The sequence below is a fragment of the Grammomys surdaster genome, unplaced genomic scaffold (assembly GCF_004785775.1).
Source record: "Grammomys surdaster isolate TR1022 unplaced genomic scaffold, NIH_TR_1.0 126278, whole genome shotgun sequence".
NCBI lineage: Eukaryota > Metazoa > Chordata > Mammalia > Rodentia > Muridae > Grammomys > Grammomys surdaster.
Genome location: NW_021621078.1, coordinates 7908183 through 7931602, shown reverse-complemented (window position 1 = coordinate 7931602; position 23420 = coordinate 7908183). Strand labels below are relative to the sequence as shown.

At 40.4% G+C, this 23420-nt stretch overlaps 1 protein-coding gene across 2 annotated transcripts in view; it reads left to right on the top strand.

The window, feature by feature from the left end:
- Nucleotides 1-23420, top strand: part of Smg6 (SMG6 nonsense mediated mRNA decay factor) — a 229827-nt gene that overhangs the window by 34778 nt on the left and 171629 nt on the right. For both annotated transcript variants that reach the window (XM_028759168.1, XM_028759169.1), the window contains exon 9: nt 19872-19933. In XM_028759168.1, coding sequence (XP_028615001.1) covers nt 19872-19933 — 62 coding nt within the window. The remainder of the gene's footprint in view (nt 1-19871; nt 19934-23420) is intronic.

Below are 23420 nucleotides of genomic sequence, written 5' to 3'. Positions count from 1 at the left end.
TGTGTGTGTGTGTGTGTGTGTGTCTGGGCTTTGAAAATCTCTGATTTTAAGTCCTAATTTTATTAGCTGCTAGTTCTGAGGGCAGAGGCCCAGTCCATAACTAGCTGAACTTCAGCCTCCTCATCTGCAGATGGTAGTAATGATGTTAGTTTCCAAGGTGAAAATAATAGTTCTTGCCTGAAAATTGGCATTTGAATCTGGCCTGGATGTTTTGTGCTTTTTTAAAGAGCCAGCCATAGTATAGAGTTCTGAATTTTCTTGTTTTTAGATTTTTTAAAAAATTACACAGCTGACATTTTTTCTTTAGACCCATCATTTCTCTCACTTTTCAGTGCCCCTTGTACAGTTTGTATGCTAAACCCCTGCTACTGCTGCTGCTGCTGCTGCCACTGCCATAACACTAAAGAAAGCTGCTGTGTAGGTGGCAAACAGTGCCCTCTCCTCTCCTGTCCACCCAGGAAAACCACAAGTCAAAGCCTGTTCCTCAGATCATGTGGCACATGATCTAGTGCATTCTAGTTGTTAGGCATACATCATGGTATATTAAGCTTACAATTTCAGAACTCCTGCTGGGATGAAGGAACAGAAACAGTGTTTGCCCTCATTTCTGGACAATGTAGAATGTTAGAGAACAATTGCATCTCTGGGTTTGCTAGTAGGCACATTTTCATGTCTGATAACCCAGTTATTTTGTTGTTCTGTAACTATGCGATCCTGGCAGAGAAGGATGAATTGTTGGTTTCATGGGTGTAAGGATTGCATGTTTGTTTGGCTTTTGTTTGTTTTGTTTTCATCAGGTTGCTGAGAGTTGATTTCATGTTAGTTCCCGTTTCATTTTTCTAGTTTGTAGTATGAACCTCATGTTCTACTCTTTCACCTCGGAAGCATGTTTTAAAGTATGCTTCCTGAATGGAGATGAGGCAGTAAGCATGGAGGAGTTCATGGAGCCTCCTATAGACAAGGCTCCAGGTCGGCTCTGCTTTTCATAGGCTCTAGGAACAGTTTAGCTAGACTGCTACTAAAGTCATGACCAGGATTGGAAGTTTTCAGAGAGTACAAAATGCTTTGTGAGGAGCAGCTCCCATAGGCCTAAGGCAGCTTCCTAGACTGCGTTTGGACTGTGGGACTGAGGTCTTTGCTTCTGCGGTTGACTGCAGTGAAGTTTCTCAGAGCACACTGGCCCCTACCTTCAGACCTGTGGCAGCCCGTATGACCTCGGTCACCAAACCACTTCAGGGCTTTATTTTTATTCTGGCTGTTCGTTTTAAGATAGGAGGTTGGTTTCTTTCCTCTAAAGTTTATGGGGGAAGAAACAATGCCAGGGTGCAGTAGAGGCTGGTTAAACACCAAAACCACACACTTCGTGTTTCTGGGCTTGAGACGTGACATAAGCTGTGCCACAAACACCAGCTTCCACGCCACGAGGAAGCTTCAGTTCATTCTGCTTGTTTTGTAGTTTTAGACAAGTAAAATGGTATAGGAGGCAAAGGTGCTCCTCCCCAGACTCAACCAGATAGAGTGCTAAGAGGGGACATTTTTTAAAAATCCATCATTTTTCAGCTTTAGGTTTTTCATTTTCTCCAGGGGTGATGGTGAGAACTCTCACAACTTACTAGGTCTCAGGAAGCCAGATTACCAACATATCCTGTTCGCGTGCATGTGTGTGATCTGTTACCCACAGGCTACTTTCCACCCCACATGACCTCAGTTACCATCCGGAAAGTCGGACCCAGATACCAGTCAGAATTTCCAAACTTTGGTTTAATTTAAACATTTTAGAAATAGTAATGGCAATAATTGTAGAGAGAAGTCTTGAGTAGTACACAGAACAAGTATGGAGTAATACATCGTGAAGGAGTTAGGAGTGGGGTTCTGTGCTTCTCCAGTAATGTGCTTGAAAGTAAACATTCAGAAGAAAACATGAAGCAGCTAAAATGTCCAGAGGAAGAGAAAGTGATCAGAGAACAATTTTGTTACAAATCAAACATATTTTTCAATTCTTGGGTCTTAATTTAAATTCTTTCTTTTTTCTTTCCTTGTGTGTGTGTGTGTGTTTGCGCGTGCGTGCGTGCCTATGGAGGTCCAAGAACATCTTGTGGGAGTAAGTTCTCTCTTTTTGTCATGTGGGTCGCAGGGATTCAACTCAGGTTGTCAGACTTTAGGGGCAAGCTCCTTTGCCTGCTAAACTATCTTACCAGCTCCAATTCTTAGGTATTTAAACTTTTGTTCTTTTAAAAATATTTTTGAGATTTTTTTATTATTTATAGTTGTGCATGCATATATAGGTATGAATATATACATACATGTGAGTCCAGATGCTGGCAGATCAGGGATCCTGGAGCTGGAATTGTAGGAAGTTATTAGCTGGCAAATATGGGTGCTGGGAACCAAACTTGGATCTTCTTCAAGGGGAGTACATGGTCTTAACAGCTGAGCCATTTCTGTAGTCCCATTAAATATTTTTAAATGAATTTTTATTTTATGTGTATGGGCATTTTGTTTGAATGACCAGAATATAGGGTGTCAGATTCTCTGGAACTTGAATTACACATTGTTGTGAGCTACCAAGTGGATGGTAGGTTGTCAATAGCCAGTGGTCTTAAGTATGGAATCAGTTATTATATGTATTATTAGCAGATCGTGGCCACACATACCTTTAATTCTGGCAATCCAGAGGCAGAGGCAGGCAGATCTCTATGAGTTCAAGGCCAGCCTGGTCTATGTATCAAGTTCCAGGCCATCCAATGATACATAATGAGACCCTGTTTCAACAAAGAAACACGCATTATATTATATATATTATTGAGGTTGTTCATAACACAGTATGCTATACTTTATTTTACTCATATCTTTAGTTTTTTAAAGATTATTTTGAACACTGATCTGCCACCATGTCCAACACATCTTCATTATTAATTTGTATATGTGAGTAGCATAGTGGTGTGTCTCTGTGTGTGTGTGTGAGTGAGTGTGTTTGTATTTGCATGTACATGCTCTTTTTGAGGCCCAAGAAGGGTGTCATGTGTCCCGTCACTTTCCACCTTACTCTTTTAGGGTTTCTCTAACGGTTTAATGGTTTCTTGAATAACCCATATTTTCAAGAAAATATGGGTTTCTTGAACGTGAAACCCATATTTTATTAGCCAGCAAGCCCCAGTTATCCTCCTATTTTCTTTCCCTCTATCACTTGGGTTACAGTCATTTGTATGTTCATGCTGAGCATGTTATGTGGGTATAGGAGTCTGAGCTTTGGTCCTTAGACTTTACAGGAAGCACTTTTACCCACTGAGTCATCTCTTATCTCATTGGTTGATTATCCAGATGAAGTTGTTTATGTTGTCCATGCTAGTTTTAAATAGTTTAAAATTCAGGCTACTCCCAACCCTTGATTCTTTCCTTACTGTCCTAGAAGCTGGGAGGGATGAAGTCAGTCAAGGTTGAGGGCCTTCCTATAAGACACTGCTAATGGTTTTAGCACTTTCATGATCACATAGTTGATGCTGTGTACTTGACAGTGTGTTCTTGGCATTGCCAGCTAAACGCTACTAGTGGTCCCCACATATTTTCAAACACTCTCTTGGGGGAGGAAAAGTGCTATTCCACTTAAGAACCATGAATTTTTGGGCTCAATGATATTTTTAAAAAAGAAAACAAAGCAAAACAAGAAAAAAACCCCTACAGAAGCCACCTTGTTAGATTTCCTCATCAAGCCTTGTGGTTTGATCCTCATAGAATAAGTCAACAATGGGGAGAATTTGAGTATCTGGTAGAAAAGGGAGCATGCCTAGTAGAGTAGGTTTTAAGGAAACCATTTATTGAGTGTATTGTCCTGTTGCCTAGTTTAGAGTCAGTGAGATTGATTTATAACTTATGAAAAGTTTGTTTTGATGTTACTCATACTTTAAAAAACTCGTTCCACTCTGTGTGAGAAGTTGCTGTCTTTGGCCTTCGTGTCCAGATGATGTTGAAGATTCTGGGAATTTGTATGGTATAATTGAGAGAGTTGTTCAAAGCCAATGTAAAGATATAGTTTTGGCTTCTCATGAATAACCTGATATCCTGACTTAAGCCAGAACTCTGGCATTAGAGAATTTCCAGCATGGGAGAGTTGACTACGAAAAGTCCTCCTCTGGCTCCTTACCAAGTTAGACAAGGGAGCAATCAGCTGCTGAGTTGCAGCCAGCTGGCATGTTTGTGAGGGTGTACTATAAATTGTCCCTTAGGATCTAGTTTTTGAAGAGCCTTCCAATAAGATGAGTCCTGTACATTGGACCCTGTTGAGTATGCAGCTGTGATGTAGGAAGGACTATACAGTAACACTGGCTGTTCTGTGGGTAAGAGACTTCATGCATCCCCCGTGTTGCCTTTCTCATGGTTTCCTCTACTGGTTTTGTTTCTGCCCTTTCTCTTGGGGAGATATATCCATAGTTCTCTTGTTCTGCATTCCTTCCCTTCTCTTAAACGCTCCAGAACTTCATCTGTCTACTCTCTTTTCACCATTTTGGATATGATGTTTCAGCTAAGATGAAGAATATGAAATAGTTGTTTTCTTGGCTCATATTCTTTCTCCAGTCTGTGGACTGTTTTTGGCTCCTGAGGGACACTCTGGGTTTTTCCCATTTTGGAAGCTTTTTATTTTACTCATAAATATTTAGTATTGAAGTTACTGCTCAGTTTTATCATCCTGAGAATTAGTGTATAGACTCTAGATCAGAAGGAATTAAAAAGATCCAGATCTGATGCATTATAAAGTGTATTAACAACACTTTTATTTTTCAGTGTCTCCATGATTTTTAAATTGTTTTTTATCTGTGGATCTAAACGTATTAAGCATCTAATATAGGAACCATTAGACATCTGTCTGTCATTTATACCTACAATTGCCATATTGTATGTAACTGATACAGCTATGTAACTGGCAGTACTACTTATTCATTTGTATTTGGTATACACTCACCTTATATTAAAATGAATAATAATTTTTGTGCTACATGATGCCACTTGTGGGAATTATGGTAGAAATTTTCATGTTTTCAGTGCTATAAAATTAGTCAAGTGCATTTATGAACTTGTTATTTATAGAGTAATTTTTTAATTGTAGAGAAGTTATAGCCCAACTAAACTGGTAACTTCCTCTAATAACTGTAAAGAACTTTCTGGAATATATTTTGAGTTCTGGAATATATTTTGAGTCGTGACCTTAACTACTGATGACCTCTTTATCCTTCCTCTCCAACTCCTCTTCCTATTTTTAAAATCTATTTTGTCTTCTGGCACACCTTTCTATGTTGCCTTAAATAACTGTCTTTATAATTTTATATGAACATTTTTCTTTTTTCCTTTTTGACTTATTTATCCAGTTATAAAAACTATTTTAGGGTTAATTAATATTTTCTGAGAGATTCAAATTTTCCTCCCCACTCAAGTAATCTCCACAGATGTTAAGCTAGTACTGTTTTCTAGGCACTGCATGTAGGGAAGTAAATGATGTTGGTCCTTCCCTCAGGAGGTACATTATAGTCAGAAATGGATCTACAAGTACTTAGGATGAAGTATTGCATATGTATAGTGCTATAGAGGGGAGAAGGAGGTTAAGGGTGATCAGAGAAAATAGCAGAGAAAGATAGTCTATGACCTTAATTTTGAGGAGTGGGAGAGGTTCTTTAGGTAGATATGGGGGCTGGAGATGCGGGCTCAGCAGTTAAGAGCTAGTACTACTGCAGAGAACCCAAGTTCAGTTTCTAGAACACATGGTGGCTCATAACCACCAACTCTAGCTCCAGAGGAACCTGATACTTGTGGCCTGAGGACACTGCATTCATATGGACATATTTATACAGAAACATATACACTTTCTTAAAAAGCAGATGTGGACAGCAAGGAACAATGTAGATAAAAACATGGTATAATTAAAAACTTCATGGAATCCTGGCATTACAGTCTTAAGACTGTAATACTAGCTCCTCAGGAAGCTGAGGCATGAGGGTTGCAGTTTCATTATCAGACAATTAAATATTAAGACCTCATTTTCGTGGCTGGAGAATTGGCTCAGCGGTTAAGAACACCAGCTGCCCTTCCAAAGGTTCTGAGTTCAATTCCCAGCAACCACATGGTGGCTCACAACCATCTGTAATGGGTTTTGATGCCCTCTTCTAGTGTGCAGGTGTATGTGCTGCAGGGAGGCTATATAAATGGATAAATCTTTTAAAAAAAAAAAAGACCCCATCTTAAAAGTAAAACAAAAACAGGGCATGTCAGGGGTGCACACTTTTAATCGCAGAATTTAGGAGACAGAGGTAGACAGATCTCTGTAAGTTTGAGGCTAGTCTGGTGTACATAGTAAGACTCCATTTCAAAAATAAACAAAGAAGTTGACCATGTAGCCAAGTAGTTTAGTGACTGCCTAGTATGCATGAGGCTCTGGCCCTATGCTCCAGTATACCTACTCATCACAATATTATAAATAAACAAATAATAAAGAAGGAAAAGAAATACAGAAAAAGGAGAAGGAAGAGGGGAAACCTGTTAGGGATGGTCATTCTTGGATTGCTAGCTGAGAGTGTTATTGTAGCGTCTGGGTCACCTTACATATGTCCACACTGATGAAGTCTAATCACTTGTTTGGAACTCAGCATTCATCACAAAGTAGACTGATTTGGCCCAGTCTTAGAAATGAATCCTTTAAATAGTTCTCTGCTTTGTTTTGTGCTTTAGCTAAGGTTGACTCACCCTGAAGTCATGCCTTCCAACATTCTGGGAAGCTTTCTGAGTCAAACCCAGCTTGGCTTAGGAATAAGTTATGCTTTGTGTTGGAACCATCCACAGTAAGACCTCTTCTTGCTTACATGCATAGTAGGACTGCATCTACTATAGCATAAGAGAAAAAGCAGTTGGGATAAGGCTTTCTTTGGATTTGTATTTTTCTGGAGTATTTCTTTCTGGCTTAAGTTGATAATGAAAATTTGGGCTGACATGTGCCATAAATCTCTGAGGTTCTAGATCCTAATTTGTATAGCAAACTATGTTAAGGCCATTGACATTCTCTCTGAGGAATTTCTTTGGCAAGTTTTCCTTTAGACTTCTGAACAGATCTGTAAAAAGTATGGCTTTAAAGTCCTTATAAGTGGCATATATCAGAAGACTGAATAAGGTACTGATAAATACCCTTTGTGCCCTACAATGTTCTAGAGGCCAGTGTGCACAATGAGTCAGACTTTCTAGAGCGCTTTTCTAAATTTCTTCTGTTTCCACAAGCAAATTTCTTTATGTCTTTCCTGGATTTGTGTCTGAAATAGGGAGAGGTTTGATATTTAACACTAGAACAGTTCTTTTTTAAAGATGTATTCAGTTTGTGTTTGTTTTTACCTGGGTGTATGTTTGTGTAGCATATGTGTGCAGGAGCCTATGGAGGCCAGAAGAGGGTACCAGACTCCTTGGAACGGGAGTTACAGACAACTGTGAGCTGCAAGTAGGTGTCAGGAACTGAACCTAGGTATTCTTCAGGAACAGCAAGTATTTTAACTGATGAGCCATTTATCCAGACCTACCAGTGCATCTTCTTGTTTCAAAGGGAGCTCCAAACTTTTATCATAATCACCTTCTTTTCTACTGCCTCAGAATTAGAAGTCTTGGTGAGGATTAGGACATATGGAAGAGTATTAGAATAAAAACCTTTAATTTTTTTATTCTTTTTTAAACTTTTAATTTTTATAAATTATTTTATGTATATATGGTACCTGTGTGAGCTTATGTGTACTACCACCTGCACCTGTTGAGGCCTGAGGGGTGTTGAACATCCTGGAACTGGAATTGCAGGTGGCTGTGAGCTGCCTGATGTTTGTGCTGGGAACCAAATCCAGGTACTCTGCAAGAGCAGCACACACTCTTAACCAACAATCCCCAGAATAGAGGCTCTTGGTTGAACAGTAAAAAAAGGTTATAAACTTTAAAAAATATATTGTAGTGTATAGCAGAAAAGTGTTACATTTATGAGTGCTGTACAGGTTGGTAAGTTGTTATAACATGTCCTTGTGGTTTTATACTAATATTACCTTCACTCTTTCTTTCCTTTTTAGCTTTGAACTTAAATATTTCTTATATTTTTAATAGTGACAGTGAATGGGCATTGCAAATAAAGCAAGAAACAGCTAATGTTTATACTTTCTGATAGGAATGTTTTAAGATGGATTGTTAAGAGGAATGAAGAATGGAGGGCTAGAAACATGGCTCAGTGGTTAAAAGCACTGGCTGCTCTTCTAGAGGACCCAGATTCAATTCCCAGCACCCACATGGCAACTCACCACTGTCTCTAACTCCAGTTCCAAGGCTTCTGACACCATCACACAGACATACATGCAGGCAAAATACCAATGAACATAAAAATAAATCTTAAAAAAAAGAAGATAAAAAGAGAGGGATGGAGGGAGACAGAAAGATGGCTCAGTGGATAAAAGGGCTAGCTACATGCTTAATAACCCAAGTTCAGTCCCCTCACACTCATGTAAAATTGGATGAAGTGGTGCTCACCTATTATAATCCCAGTACTGCTACAGCAAGACGGATAGTGAAGACAGGAGAATTGTCTAGACACCTAAGGGTTGTCTTGCCTGGAGTAAGTAGTATAGCAGCAGAAACAAGAGACTGCTTCAGTCAGTTGTCAGCAAGAACCAACCAACCAACCAACCAACCAACCCACCAACCAACCAAATGATGGAAAACTTAGAAGAGATAGAATTGAACCAAAGATATGATCAGGACTGAAGCTGTAGTGTGGTGCTGGTAGAGGCTTACCTAGTAGTATATGCATAGTATATGCACTGCAGCCCTGACTTCAGTGTCCATCGCAGACAGATAGATATGTGTACACACACACACAGAGGGGGTGGGGAGAAGGGAGGAGGAGGAGGAGGAAGGAGAGAGAATAACTGAAAGGTGTTCTCTTGAATTGATTGTTTTGGTCTGGGAAATAGCACAGATAAAGTAAGAACTCAAGCCCATAAACCAACCCACTAAAGAACCCTCACTGAAAAGAGGCCTAGCTTCTAGTACAGTGCAGCTGGATCTCACACCAACAGTGCTGTGGTTTTTTCACCTTATTCCTGAACTATGGCTGGGGGTGAGAGTAGAGGATGAGGACATGGCCTGCCTGCTCCTAGATGTGCTGACTTCAGGTCAGGTGGGGACTAAGTTCGGCACTGGCATATTTGTAGCCTTGGCTTTGATGGCAGGCAAATGACAGGCCGTGCCAGACGCCATGGTTATCCTGTGTGATCCATTTTGATTCTCAGTTCTCTCTTTCTGCTGTTAGCTGCCCGTGAAGTAGAGTTGCCTCTGTTGAGAAAGAGCAGATACAGATGTTCACATCCAAACCTGAATAGCCATTTTTAACTTGAAACACTTTTCCTAGAGTTGATGTGCCAGAATCCTTCCCTTATTTGGTGCCTTGCTTAAATCTGAAGCTTGCATGACGTTGCCAGCGCTCCTTGCATGCTGGTTACTTGCTTTTTGATGCCAATGGCAGAGTAGTTAATAAAATCATCTTTGTAACCATATCTGTCCTAGCCTGAAGCTTCATTCTCCCTTGGTTCTTAGGTACCTTCTTGTCCCTTTCTTGGGAGGTTCAGGGGTTTTCTTGCGTTTTGGTAGGTGGGTGGGCAGAGGTTGTGTTTGCAGATGTTTTATCTGAGTTGTGTACAGTCCTTTGATAACATGTGTATACTTACATTCTTTGATTCTTGAAGAATGTTGTCCTTATTAATCATCAGATTGTGAATTTTTCCAGGAAAAATGTTGAGTTTTAAAAATTCACTTTATTGTTGCTGCTGTTTTATTCATGAAAATGGTATTTTTCCCCTTCTTCCTCTTCCTCCATTTCCCCCGGGGTTGGGGAAGGCTATTATGTACCCTTGGCTGATTTTCAACTTCTTGATCCTCCTGCCTCAGGCACTGGTATTACTGACGTTACCTCCATATCTGTATGGCATTTTCTTAGTGTGTACTTGAGTGCTTCCAGCAACCTGTATAGTAATATCTGGACTGTAAAAACGTATTTCCCTTAATCTGCAAAACTTCTCAATTGGTTTATTCTGATGTCACAGAGTGTGACATCGGAGACTATTGGGGGTTGTAGTTGAAGTTTCTATTGGATTTTGTTTTTTTCATCAACATCCATGGTGTCCTCTTCTGCTGAAGAAGAGGACAAATTTTGGAGCAGACTGTTTGCGTTTTCCTTGGGCAGTTACCTAACCTCTGTGCTTAATTTCTTCATCTGTAACATGAAAAATAGTATTTACCTCACAGAACGATTAAAAGTTAAATGAATAGTGCATATAAAATGCTTAGAGCATTGCCTTATGCATCGAAGATTCTATAGAACTTACTGTTACCATCATCATCATCGTCGTGATGTTGGTATTTGAGTATGACATACATGCTAGGAAACTTGAGCCACTAATGTCTGAGTATCTTTTGGTATTTTTAACTCTTAGGACTCAACCCTGGGCTAGAGAGATGGCTCAGTGGTTAAGAGTACTAATTGCTCTTCCAGAGGTCCTGAGTTCAATTCCCAGCAACCACATGGTAGCTCACAAGCATCTGGAATGGGATCTGATGCCCTTTTCTGGCGTGTCTGAAGAAAGCAATGGTGTACTCATATACATAAAAAAATAAATCATTAAAAAAAGAAGAAATTAAAAAAAAAAATCATCCCTGTAAATTCAATGTGTCCTTAGGTTGAAGGACATGCCCAACCATCTAATAGGTGAAAGTCAATAACTAAAATCAGGTGTTAGGACATGCTGCTTTCTGTATGGCTTAAGGAGCTAGGCAGAGTACTAGATTGGGTAGAAGCCCTTCAGTTCTTTGTTCTACTGAGCCGTGTTTGAACTCCTGAGTACTTCATTGCTCTTGCCATATGGCAACCCAGAAATGATAGAGAAATACTAATCTTTGGAGCTAGCTATTTTCATTCATTTCTTCATTTGCTCATATATCTATCACCTTAGGTACCAGGCATGTATGTAAACGTACATACATACACACAAGCAAAACACTTATGCATTTAAAATAAAACAAATCTTGAGGGAAAACATTGAAAGGAAATAATTCCTAATTTATCTCTTAAAATGAATTCAGTGTTGCATTTAGCTTGTGTTTTTTTACGATTTCTCCATGGCTCTGGACTTCTGCTGGTGGTTACATGGAACTACAACTACTGGACTGTATGGAGTGATCATCCAAAGTTCTTCCCGTCTTTCCACTTTCTTCTCTGACTCTATTGTCATTGAGTGAATGAGGTAGCAGCTTAGCCTCTTGCCTTTAACCCTCATCCAGTCCTCAAGACTCTTAAATTTTCTAATAACCAGAGTGACTTTTAGAAAGACAGCTTTGCTCATGTCACTGACATGTTCAAGACCCTTCATGAGCCTTAAGATCAAACTCTGTCAAAGGCTTCTACAGCATGTCTGTACCTGGCAAACCCTCTTATAGAATCACTCACCCTGCCATGGCAGCCTGTAATATATTTCTCTCACGACCATCACTTATGCTGTTTTCTTTGTTAATGACCAAGACTGCTTATCTCCTCCTATACCAACTGCATGCCTTAGACATCAAATTTCAGCTCTGCATATCTTCTGAGACAATTTTTCTAATGCTTTTGCTCTTTATATCTACAGTGTCCTGTTCTTCCCTAGTCATAATTTCTACCTTCTTGACAGTTTGTATACAGTGTTTTAGTATACAGAAGGTACCTAGTGAGTTTCTGTTGAGGGATGAGTGAATAGATTAGTGAATATGTTGACAGTATAAGAAGGATCTCACCGGGCTGGAGAGATGGCTCAGGGGTTAAGAGCACTGACTGTTCTTCCAGAGGTCCTGAGTTCAATTCCCAGCAACCACATGGTGGCTCACAACCATCTGTAATGGGATCTGATGCCCTCTTCTGGTATGTCTGAAGACAGTTACAGTGTACTCAAATAAATAAATAAATAAACAAATAAATAAACCTTTAAAAAAAAAAAAAGAAGGATCTCACCATCTTTCTTATACTCTGTCAATATTTGCATTGACAAGACAGGTTTGTATATGTGCTCATGAGGAACTTTTTTCTGCCTCCCTGCCTGAAGACAGCATAGACACAAGGGGTTTCGGCTCCCCTACTATTTGGGTAAAATGGCATGAGAGTTCCCAGACATTGAGAAGGATGAGTCAGAAAGAAAATTCGTTCAGAAAGTAAGCCAGTCAGAGCAACAGTGCTGCCCTTTGGCTGAACTTTCTCTTTTTCTAGATACCTTGAGATTCTAAGCTTGGTGGCATTTTTGAGTAGCTTGCTACATATTGTCAAACCAGAGTATAACGACTCATAAATCTTAGTCTGATTCTTTCCCTTGCTTAAGGATGCTTTTGAGATGGTCAGGAGGCATCTAGCCTAAGTGTCTTCTTTTTCTACCCTGCCACTTAACTTGGTGGTAAGTATCTCTACCTGCTGAGCCATCTCATTGGTCCAGAAAAGGTAGTTTTAGAATGTCTATTTTTAAAATTTAAATTCATATGGCTAAGGTCCAGCTATCCCAGGATCTCTATGAAACTGTTGCTCAGTTATAGCTCATTGAGCTGTTGTGCCCTAGAACAGGTCAGCAGTACTGGTGTATCAGCAGCTCTGCTCGTCCTCAGCACTGCTGTCTGCGCCTCTTTGCTTTAAATAAGGAATATGTGCATTGATTTAAAAATCAGTCTATCTGTGTGTGTGTGTGTGTGTGTGTGTGTGTGTGTGTGTGTGTACGAGAGGGGGGGGGGGAGGGGGCGGGGGGCGGGGCGGGCCCGGGGGCGCCGGGAGAGGGGAGAACAGCTTGTAGGAGTTGGTTCTTTCCACCCACCATGTGGATCCTGGAGATTGAACTCAGGTTCCTTTCTGAATATTTGTTAAGGTTTATTTTTATTTTAAAGTGTGTGTGCTTGTGTCCGTCGTTGCAGATCCCTATGGAGCTTAGAAGTGTTGGAGTGACTTCTGATGTGTGTGCTGGGGATTGAGCTGTGAGCCTCTAGAAGAGCAGTGTATGCTCTTTACCACTGAGCTGTCTTTCAGCCTTGAGGGGTTTCGTTTTTATTTTTCATTATTCAGGTATTTAAGTCATGTTGATTAGCTCACCTAAGCTTTTTTTTCTTATCTGTTTCCTAGCTGAAAATAGGGTGGTTATGGTAGGGCAAGCCTTTAGTCCTAGCAGTTGGAAGTCAGGAGGAGGCATATCACTGAGTACCATCCAGGCCACCCAGGGAGGGCTACATACTGAAACCCGGTCTTTAAAAAAAATCTGAAATACTACTAAATAGCTTTTATTTTTTTACTAATGGTTGCTGTCCTACAGAGAACATACCGTGTGCCAGACTCTTCCTCTCTTTATCGCTTCCTTTATCACTTCCATAGATGTCACTTCCTCTCAGACATTCCTGTCTAAGCAAGCATGGGTATCCCAATGCCTCCTGGCAACTTCAGAGTTGGTAGGTCTTGTTTTAGGTTTAAAAACATACCTGGGGTTAGAAGTTGGTTTATCTTCTTGGCCTCTAAGCCTATTGTTTGGCCAAACAAGAAGCACAGTTCTGAGGGAGACAGACAGACAGAGTATTTTGGGTACCATCGCATCCTCTGCTTCCCTGTAAGTTCAACCTTTACAGAGGTGTATGAATAACCTTTGATTGACTGCTCTGAAAAAGCCCTGGGCATTTTACTTATGGTACTCTTGAAGCTTAGTTTACACCAGTGCTGTCTCATATCTAAGGATAGAACCCCCTTTCCAATAACAGAAAAGTTGACTTCTGTTGAAATGTTTGATACCTATGAAAATAGGTTCTAAACAAGAAAATGATAATTTATGCTCCTCCAAAAATTTTTAAAAATACACTAATTCTAGATATTCTTGTTTGTTATTATTTTACTTCTTTTTTAAGATTTATTTATTTTTATTTATATAATTACACTGCAGCTGTCTTCAGACACACACTAGAAGAGTGCATTGGATTCTATTCCAGATGGTTGTGTGCTACCATTTGGTTGCTGGGAATTGAACTCAGGACCTCTGGGAGAGCAGTCAATGCTCTTAACCACTGAGCCATCTCTTCAGCCCCTGAATACTCTTACTCTCCTTAAAAAGATTTGTTTTTCAGAAATTTGATTTTCTACACAATTCTGTGGAATTGGAATGGGGCACATCTTAGACTCTCCTATGCATGGCATTGTTTTGCTGCCACCAAGCAGATGTTCTTTTCTACTCTGGGGATAACAAAGGTGCAGTTTTAAGGGGTATTCTGTATGGTTTGTATAAAATATTTACTTCTTATGAAAAATAAAGATTAAAAAAATTTTTGAGACATTCTAACCCAGGTTGGTTTCAAACTCATTATCAAAGGCTGGTATCATATCCATGATGACCTTCCTTTCTCAGCCTGACAAGCGATGGGATTACAGGTGTCAACTATCAGACTCAGCCTAGGGTTTTTGTATGGTTGTTTTTTTCAGACATAGTTTTAATGTAACCCAGGCTAGCTTCAAACTTGGTATGTAGCTGAGGATGACTTTTGGGTGATAGTACAAAGACTAGTAAATACTCAGTGGTTCTGGAATTAACACGTTAGATAGGACAAGGGGACAGTGCTGTGATTTTTATCTTGTTTTCTCACTGTGCAGCTCTGACTGTCCTGGAACTCACTATGTCTGTAGATACCGACTGGCCTCAGACTCACGTTGATCCTCTTGTCTCTCCATCCCAAGTGCTGGGATTCAAGGCGTGGACTGCTACTCCCAACTAAGGAGACAGTTTTTTAAAGTACTAGTTCAGCTTTGTTTTCTTGGCTAGATTTCTTTGTTGTGTTTAACATGGGGTTTCATGTATCAAACTGGCCTTAGGTTTGCTATGTAGCCAAAGATAACCTTGAACTCATGATCTTCCTGCTTCTACTTAAGAAGTGCAAGGACTTCAGGTATGTATCATCATGGTTTCCTGGCTTCGGAATTCTTTTATTTGTATTTTAACCTTTTCATTTATGAGCTAGGTAATTCTCTAGTAGAGACTTCATTTTACAGTGTGTATGTGTGTGTGTGCGCGCGCGTGTGTTGGGGGTGACAGTACTAGCAAAATATATTTGAGGCAACAATAAAAAAGTTTTAAAACTGATGATCTTACTCAATGGCAGACTTCATTCTGGAGACCTACTCATGCACCTAATGTCATTAATATCTGTTTGGGGTAAGTTTAGAGTCCGCAGTGAATTGGCTTTAGTCCTGAATTGTAAAGACAGTTACTGTCTCTTTCAACACCGTCTCTAGGGACTATTCCCAAGAAGCATTTTTAGTTTCTGGTGAATAGTAGGTAAATATACAAGAATGATCTAGAGGCAGTTCTTTGTCTACTTGCGTGAGAACATTTAGGTGTGTATTAAAAGTAAGTTGCAAAACAGGGCATGGTGGTACACTCCTTTAATCACAGCACTTAGGAAGCCATTAATTCCAGAATTTAGGAGGCAGAGGTGAGCAAATCTCTGTGAGTTCAAGGCTCGCCCATTCTACATACCAAGTTCGAGGTCAACCAGGGTTACATAGTAAGACTCTGCCTCAGAAAAGGGGGCGGGGGGAGAGTGGAGAAATGACTCATTGGTCTTCATAGTGAGTTTCAGAGTGCTCTTTTCCCTAGGGCTTGAGTTCAGTTCCCAGAACCCATGTCAGGGAGCTCACAAATGCTTGTTACTCTAGCTGGCCTCCTAGGGCACCTACATATGCTTACATAGATATATATACAGAAAGAAAAAATAAAAAATAAGTTGTAGAAATGGAAACCAGCCGGGCGGTGGTGGCTCACGCCTTTAATCCCAGCACGTGGGAGGCAGAGGCAGGTGGATTTTTGAGTTCAAGGCCAGCCTGGTCTACAGAGTGAGTTCCAGGACAGCCAGGGCTACACAGAGAAACCCTGTCACGAAGAAAAAAAAAAAAAGAAAAAGAAAAAAAAGAGAGAAAAAGAAATGGAAACCAGTCTGTGGTAATGTATTGGAGAGAAAAGCTCATACTAAAGTTTTTCTGACTTGGAAAAACTTGGTTTCAATTATGAATTCTCTCTCTTTTTATTTTTGTTTTTTGTTTTTGTTGTTGTTGTTGTTTTTCGAGACAGGGTTTCTCTGTGTATCTCTGGCTTCCTGGAACTCACTCTGTAGACCAGGCTGGCCTCGAACTCAGAAATCTGCCTGCCTCTGCCTCCCAAGTGCTGGGATTAAAGGTGTGCGCCACCACTGCCCAGCTCAGTTATGAATTCTTAAGGGCCACCCATAATCTTATCCTTGCAAAGAGTTAGAGGCCAGTCTGAGCTAATACTTAGTAAGACCCTGTCTCAAAAGACTAGTTCAGGAGGAAACTACTTGCCTCCCATGTGCAAGGCCATGGCTTTGATCCCTCTGTGTTTTTATTTGTTTTTGGAGTTCTCCAAAGATCCTGCTTCAGAGTTAGTTTACTTCATATTGTCCCTTGTGAATGTAAGACTCATTTTGATCAATGTGTAACAGATCTGCCTTTGGGTCGCATGCTATATACCTCTATAATACACCCACATTTTTACTTCCTTTCCTAACTAAAGTGGTTTTGGTGATGATAAAGTGGAACAAAGTTAGAGTAACAGATATTTTAGGCAGAAAATAAAGAGTTAGTTCTCAAGGTCAGGGAGAAAGTGTATATACTTTCTTTTTTTTTTTTAAGATTTATTTAGTTTATGTATGAGTACACTTGGATCCCATTACAGATGGTTGTGAACCACCATGTGGGTGCTGGGAATCGAACTCAGGACCTCTGGAAGAGCAGTCAGTGCTCTTAACCGCTGAGCCATCTCTCCAGCCCGTGTATATACTTTCAAATTAAAGTTTTCTTTAAAAAAAAAAAAATGTGCATGACAGTACACACCTTTAATCCCAGAGCTCCTGACAGAGGCAGAGGCAAATGGATCTCTGTGAGTTCTAAGACATCTACATAGTGAGACTCTGTCTCAAAACTAAACAAAGAAAAACTTCCAAAAACTAGATTCAGTTAAAATATACAATAGTAGCAAATATAGTGACTTAAAAAAAAAACTAGATGTAGTTAAAATAGAATAGTAGCAAATATAGATTTAAGTGATTAGGTAGACTTAATTTATCTCTTCCGAGACAATCCCTTAAGGAGTATGGGCAATGCCAGGATGTTCCAAAAGCTCTGGGGTTTCACTCCATTCTAGGAACTTTCTGGTTCAGTATCTTCTATCCATTCAGTAAAGAAGACTTCAAGCAAACCTGTAATGCTTTTCAGTTGTTCTCATTCATTCCTCATTGCATCAGTTAACATGTTCTGTTTCTGAGGTTAAGAGAAGGAAAATTATGCATAGAGTCTAAAGGCCTGGATTAAAATGCTGACTCCTATTTAAAGCAGGTTACTTGTTGGGGTTGCCTTAGGGCTTAAAGGATGACTTTAGGCTTGAATTAGTGGACTACTAACAATTCTCTTTTTACTAAAATATCCTTTACATGTAAATATAAGCAACTTATAGAGAATCTCTTCTATTTATGGATTAACCTGTGTGATTGATAGCTGTGAAGAGAAATAAGTAGGTTAAAATAGGAATAGAGAATGTAGTATACCTTCCTATCTTAAGTTATTTCATACCTATGGAAAAGTTGTAAGAAACAGGGTGTGTGTAGTGTTTGCCTAAAATCCCAGCACTGAGGAGGTGGAGGTGGGAAAATTGCAAATTCAAGGCCAGTCTGGGCCACAGCAAGACCAGATCTGAAGGGATGAGGAAAGAACTTAGGGAGGTTGGGGCAGTTGCTAGAGGTCTACTATACCAGGTAAATTGTCTGTGTAGAATTAGATGTAAGTCTGTTTGGTGGGAAGCCAGTCTGTTCACACCATCCTTCTCTCCTGCAGAGTCTTGAGAGCTGTACTCTGGTCAAGGTTTTGCTACTAATTTTGGTAAAAACTGTTGGTAAAGCCTTTCCCACTATCCCTGGCCTTGATATAGCATGCTGTAACTAGCTTGAGCTTTTAAACTAGACATACATCCTTTAGCTCTTTAATAGCTCTTCAGTGTAATTAATGCACTAAATGCAAAAATAAAAATGGAAGCTTTATTCACCATATTTGATGTTGAAATCATTGCTACATCTCATTTCTGTATAAAAGAGATAGAACTACCATAATTTTATTGGTGTTCTGCAGGCTGATGACTCAGTAGTTTTTATTCTTTGGGGATATACTATCCAGGGCTATTGAATTTGTTCCTTATTTTTGTAGTTACCGTCTTTGCTTTTATTTTTTACATTTATCTATTTATTTAGTCCATGCATGTGTGTGGGCTTGAGTGTACGTCTGGAGATCAGAGGTAAGCCTGTGGGAGTTGCTCTTCTTCTTCTTCTACCGTGTAAGTCCTGGCGATTAAACTCAGGTTGCCAGGCTTGGTGTCAAGTGCTTTTACCTGCTAGCCATCATGCTGATCCACTAATTCCCCACTTGAAATCAACATTTCTTTAAAACTTTTAAAGATGTTTTTGAGGCAAGGTCTCACTGTGTAGCCCTGCTTGTCCTGGAGCTCACTCTAGAACAAGTTTCTCTTCAACTCAGAGATCCACTCGTCTCTCAAGTGCTGGATTTAGATGTGTCTGCCACTACTCTCAGCAGAAGTCAGCAACTTCAGCCCTCCCTTCTGGCAGACCATGGGGTACTGTTTCTAGGAGATCAGGGATACAGTGAGATTGGGTCTTCAAATTGTCCTTCCTTGGGGCTGGAGAGATGGCTCAGCGGTTAAGAGCACTGACTGCTCTTCCAGAGGTCCTGAGTTCAATTCCCAGCAACCACATGGTGGCTCACAACCATCTGTAATGGGATCTGATGCCCTCTTCTGTTGTGTCTGAAGATAGCTACAACGCACTCACATACATAAAGTAAATAAATCTTTTTTTTTTTTTTAAATTGTCTCTTCTTTCTTTGGAGTTCAATTCAACTCCCCAGACCCTCTTTATTTTCCTGAAGGAATTATCTCAGTTTTGATTGAGATAGATTTTCTAGAATCTTTGATTCAAGATTGTAGACTGGTAGCTCATAGGCTACATGTGGCTGGCAAATGAGTTTGAGACTTAGCTAATGTTTAAGTATTTTTTATATGTATCTAGTACTTAAAAAGCCAGAGCACTTTACATAAAAACCCATATTCCACTTCCTAGCTTGGTTCTACATAGAACGTTTGTTGGGACTGGAGAGTATCAGCCAGAGGTTCCTGTTGTCACCACCAATCTACTATATGCCTGGCCTCTGTAGATACCCTAATCTTTAGCTCCATGTCCAGAACTGAACCCCAGTTTCAAAAGTTAGTAAAGTATTGGATGAGCCACCTTAGTGGTAAATACCTTAACCTTAGTTATCAGAGGCCTGCTTTCATACATAGGTAGAAAAACAGTTCATAAGTAGGATCAGGAATTTCTCTAAAATCGCTGTTACTCTATCTCTGTCAGAATTTAATTTCCATTATTATGGAGCCAGTAGTGGTTTCTCGATCCTATAGAGAGGAAGAAGCATCACCCTCTATAAACCTGTTCAGTTCAGATTTGCAGCTTCTATTTCTGCACAGGGGTGCCATTGCCAGCAGAGGGTGCTGTCCACTCACTGAGTCTTCTGTTGTCTTGGCTCAGCTGAAAGCAGCTGCTGGGCATGTGCCCTGGGTCTGTGTGAGAGTTTGGGCATGTCCATTTGGTTCCCATCTCCAGTGCCCACCCCTTTAGACCCTGGCCAGGTTATTGTGTCACTAGGGACTGTATTCAGAAACAGGAAACTGGGGAAAGTTAATTGTTTTCTCCTCTCCCTTTTTCCCATGCAGCTGAACAAAAGGTTCATCCTCAGTTTTCTCCATGCCCATGGGAAGCTGTTTACCCGGATTGGGTAAGTGTGCAGGATGTTTATTTTATTTCCCTACATTACAAGTCATTTTGGAATTTAATATTGTTAGCAACTAGCCTGTGTTTGTAACCGAGGGCACAGGGTGTGAATTCTTAGAGGCCTCCACCTTTCCTTCATTCTCTTTCCTACTGTGCTCATAAAGTTTGAGAGATATCACTATCTTTGTCTCTCCTTGTTTTCTTTCTTTCCTGAAACCATTCTTTTAGGACAGTCTTTCCCAGCCCCCTCTTCTCGTCCCTCTGGGTTTCTGTTGACTCTGCCTTCCTGCTTAACTCCCAGGAAGTCTGAGATAGTCATGCTATATCCTTGGGTGCAGCTTCCAGGGGTCCTCCTTGGGGAAAAATTATCTCCTAATCTCTCCTCAATAACAGAGTAACATTTTCCTTCCTCTGTGGTCTTCTGACCTGACCAACTTCCTATGTGCTCAGTTCCATGTGCCACATTGCTGATCTCAGTAAATCCCTGTAAGCCCCAGGGAAGGCAGTATGTGTAGAAACTTAAGACTTTCTCCCTTAAGTTCCTGGGAAGAGTTTTGAGTGTTCCTTTTGTGCATCAGAAGAGTTTTTCCTAACAATGTAAAACTCATCATCCAAAAGCTTGACAATGCCTTCAATGTCAGAGGAGATGTGTGCTGAGTGTCTCTGCGTAGGGACTCCTTGAGTAAAGGACACTAAAGAAGCAGCAGCCTTTCTATAAAGGTGTGCTGCTCAGTTAGCTTCGGGTTTTTTGAGACAGGGTCTCTCTGTGTAGCCCAGGCTGGCTTAGAACTTGGCAACCTTCCAGCCTCAGCTTTCCAAGTGCTGGAATTCCCAAGAGTACCACCATGCTTGTGTTCCTGTTGATTTTCAGTCTTTTCTGAATTAGAAGTTTTACGTACGGTGAGCTGCCCTTTGAGGTGATTGGCTTCATATTGCAAGTCTCCTGTTAAGGCGTTTCCCTTTTTCTTCACTGCCATGAACTTGTAGGGTTCCCTGTAATTACATAGATTTCCTGTGGGAAAACAGGATCAAGTCAGCTTCTATATACTCTGTGTTTACTCTTTTGAGACGATGAAAGGCTTTGTGTCCTGCTTGAAGAGCCATTGCCCTGTTGCTTGTGAGTGAAAGTATGCTTCACATTGTATTTGTCTGGCATCATTTTGGGCGAGAGTAATAGTCATGGCCATTTCAAGGATATTTTAGATTCTGAAATGACTTGGAATCATTGGAGAAGTGCCAAAAGATAAAAATCTCTACCATCAGAAATAAGTGTGGAGTAATTTATTTGGGAAAAATAAACTGTGTATGTTAGTTGCTTCTAAGTTCTCCCTAGCACTGTCAACACATGCTCCAGTGGAAGAAGCTTTGTCTAACTCAGCTGTATTCTGAGTGCTCAGTTAACAGTTATGTGGATGAAGAAATAAACATTCTAAGAAAAAGATTGGAAAAGGCCAGAGAAAAGTATCTGGTAATCCAGTAGGTTCTGGTGGACTGCAGCTGGTCATCAGTGAGTGCAAAGCTGCAGTTATGATGGTAGCTGACATGTTCAGTATAGACTGGTGAGAGAACAGGATGCAGGAAGTACTAATTGCACGATTAAAATAAGCTAATGCCTCTCCTGTTAGCTAGCTTCTATGGTTGCCAGTTTTCACCTTTCTTTTCCTACCTTGCACTCAACTCTTTAACTCCTGTTCTTTTCTTTGTTTCTCCTTTCCTTTCCCCTGCCCCCAGGCCCCGTCATGTAGCTCAGGCTATGCTTAAAGTTCTGATCCTCCAAAAAAAAAAAAAAAGTTCTGATCCTCCTTGTGGCCACCTCCAAAATGCCAGGATTGTACTTGTACGCCCACACCTGCTTTCCCTTTATCAATGTCCAAGTTCACTAACTTCCAAACTATTGACATCTTGAGCTTTGAGAGCCTGAATGTTTGTAGCACCTTTCTACACAACAGTCACTTACTCCACTCCCAAGTTGTGATTAAAACTGTCTCCAGACAAATGTTCCTTGGGGGCCACAGTGCCCCTTGTGGAGACCTACAGTTTCAGATGTGTCTTGTTCATCAGAAACATGGAACTCAAAAGCTTGTATAAGCCGGGCAGTGGTGGCGCACGCCTTTAATCCCAGCACTTGGGAGGCAGAGGCAGGCAGATTTCTGAGTTCAAGAGTTTGAGGCTAGCCTGGTCTACAGAGTGAGTTCCAGGACAGCCAGGGCTACACAGAGAAACCCTGTCTCGAAAAATCAAACCAAAAAAAAAAAAAAAAAGCTTGTATAAGTCTTACTTCAGAATGTATGGAAAGAATATTAAGGATATATATTTTTAATGAGATTAAGTATTAATTATAGCTTATTTTATTTCTCTTTTAGAATCCTCATTTAAGCATAGATACTAGGAACAAATCTAGGGAAAAGCTACAGTAATGATTAACAGCTGGAAAAAGAGGACTAAGGATGTAGTTCAGTTGGTTTGTTTACTTGCCTAGAGTTCAGGAAGGCCCAAGTTCAGTCTCCAGCACCAATAAAAACTGGGTGTGGTGGCATTCATGTAATTCTACCACTCAAATGGTAGAGGCAGAAGAATCAGGAGTTGAAAATCATCACTGGCTGTATGACAAGTTCTTTGCCAGCTTAGGATACATATGAGACTATCTCAAGAGAGGGGGGGAGGAGAAAGGACAGAGACAGAAACAGAAACAGAGACTACGAATGAATTTCACTTACTCTAGATTAATTTTCTGGATCGCTAATGTTCTTGAGTATAACATCAGTTGTCAAAAAGTCAATCCAGGGCTAGTGAGATGGCTCATTGGGTAAAGGTGCATGTCACAAGACTGATGACCTGAGTTCTATCAATAGGGAGAAAGAGAGCCTACTCCTGTGATTTATCCTCAGACCTCCATCTATGCATTGAGACACATGTGCTCCAACATACACTGTGTCTCTGTGTCTGTCTGTCTGTCTGTCTGTCTGTCTCTTTCTCTCTCTTCCCTCCCTCCGCCCCTCCGTCCCTCCATCCCTCCCTCAAAAAAAGATAGTTGATCCAGTTTTTGTCTTTTTGTTTGTTTGTTTTGTTTTTTGTTTTTCGAGACAGGGTTTCTCTGTGCAGCCCTGGCTGTCCTGGAACTCACTCTGTAGACCAGGCTGGCCTGGAACTCAGAAATCCGCCTGTCTCTGCCTCCCAAGTGCTGGGATTAAAGGCGTGTGCCACCACTGCCTGGCCAGTTTTTGTCTTTATAAAAGGTGAAACATGGTCCTTTTCAATAAAGAAAACGTCTATCAATTGTAGACATACTTCAGTCTCTGAATGAGTATTCCTCTAATACTGTTCTTGAGATACGAGAAAGTAACATTCCTATTGTTAAAAAAAAAGGGGGGTGGAGGGGGCTGAAAAGATGGCTTAATGACTATAGAGAGATATTGCAGAGATCTTGGCTTTTATTTCCGGTACCCATGTTGGTACTGTACACCTGTACAGTACTCTAACTCCAACTTCAG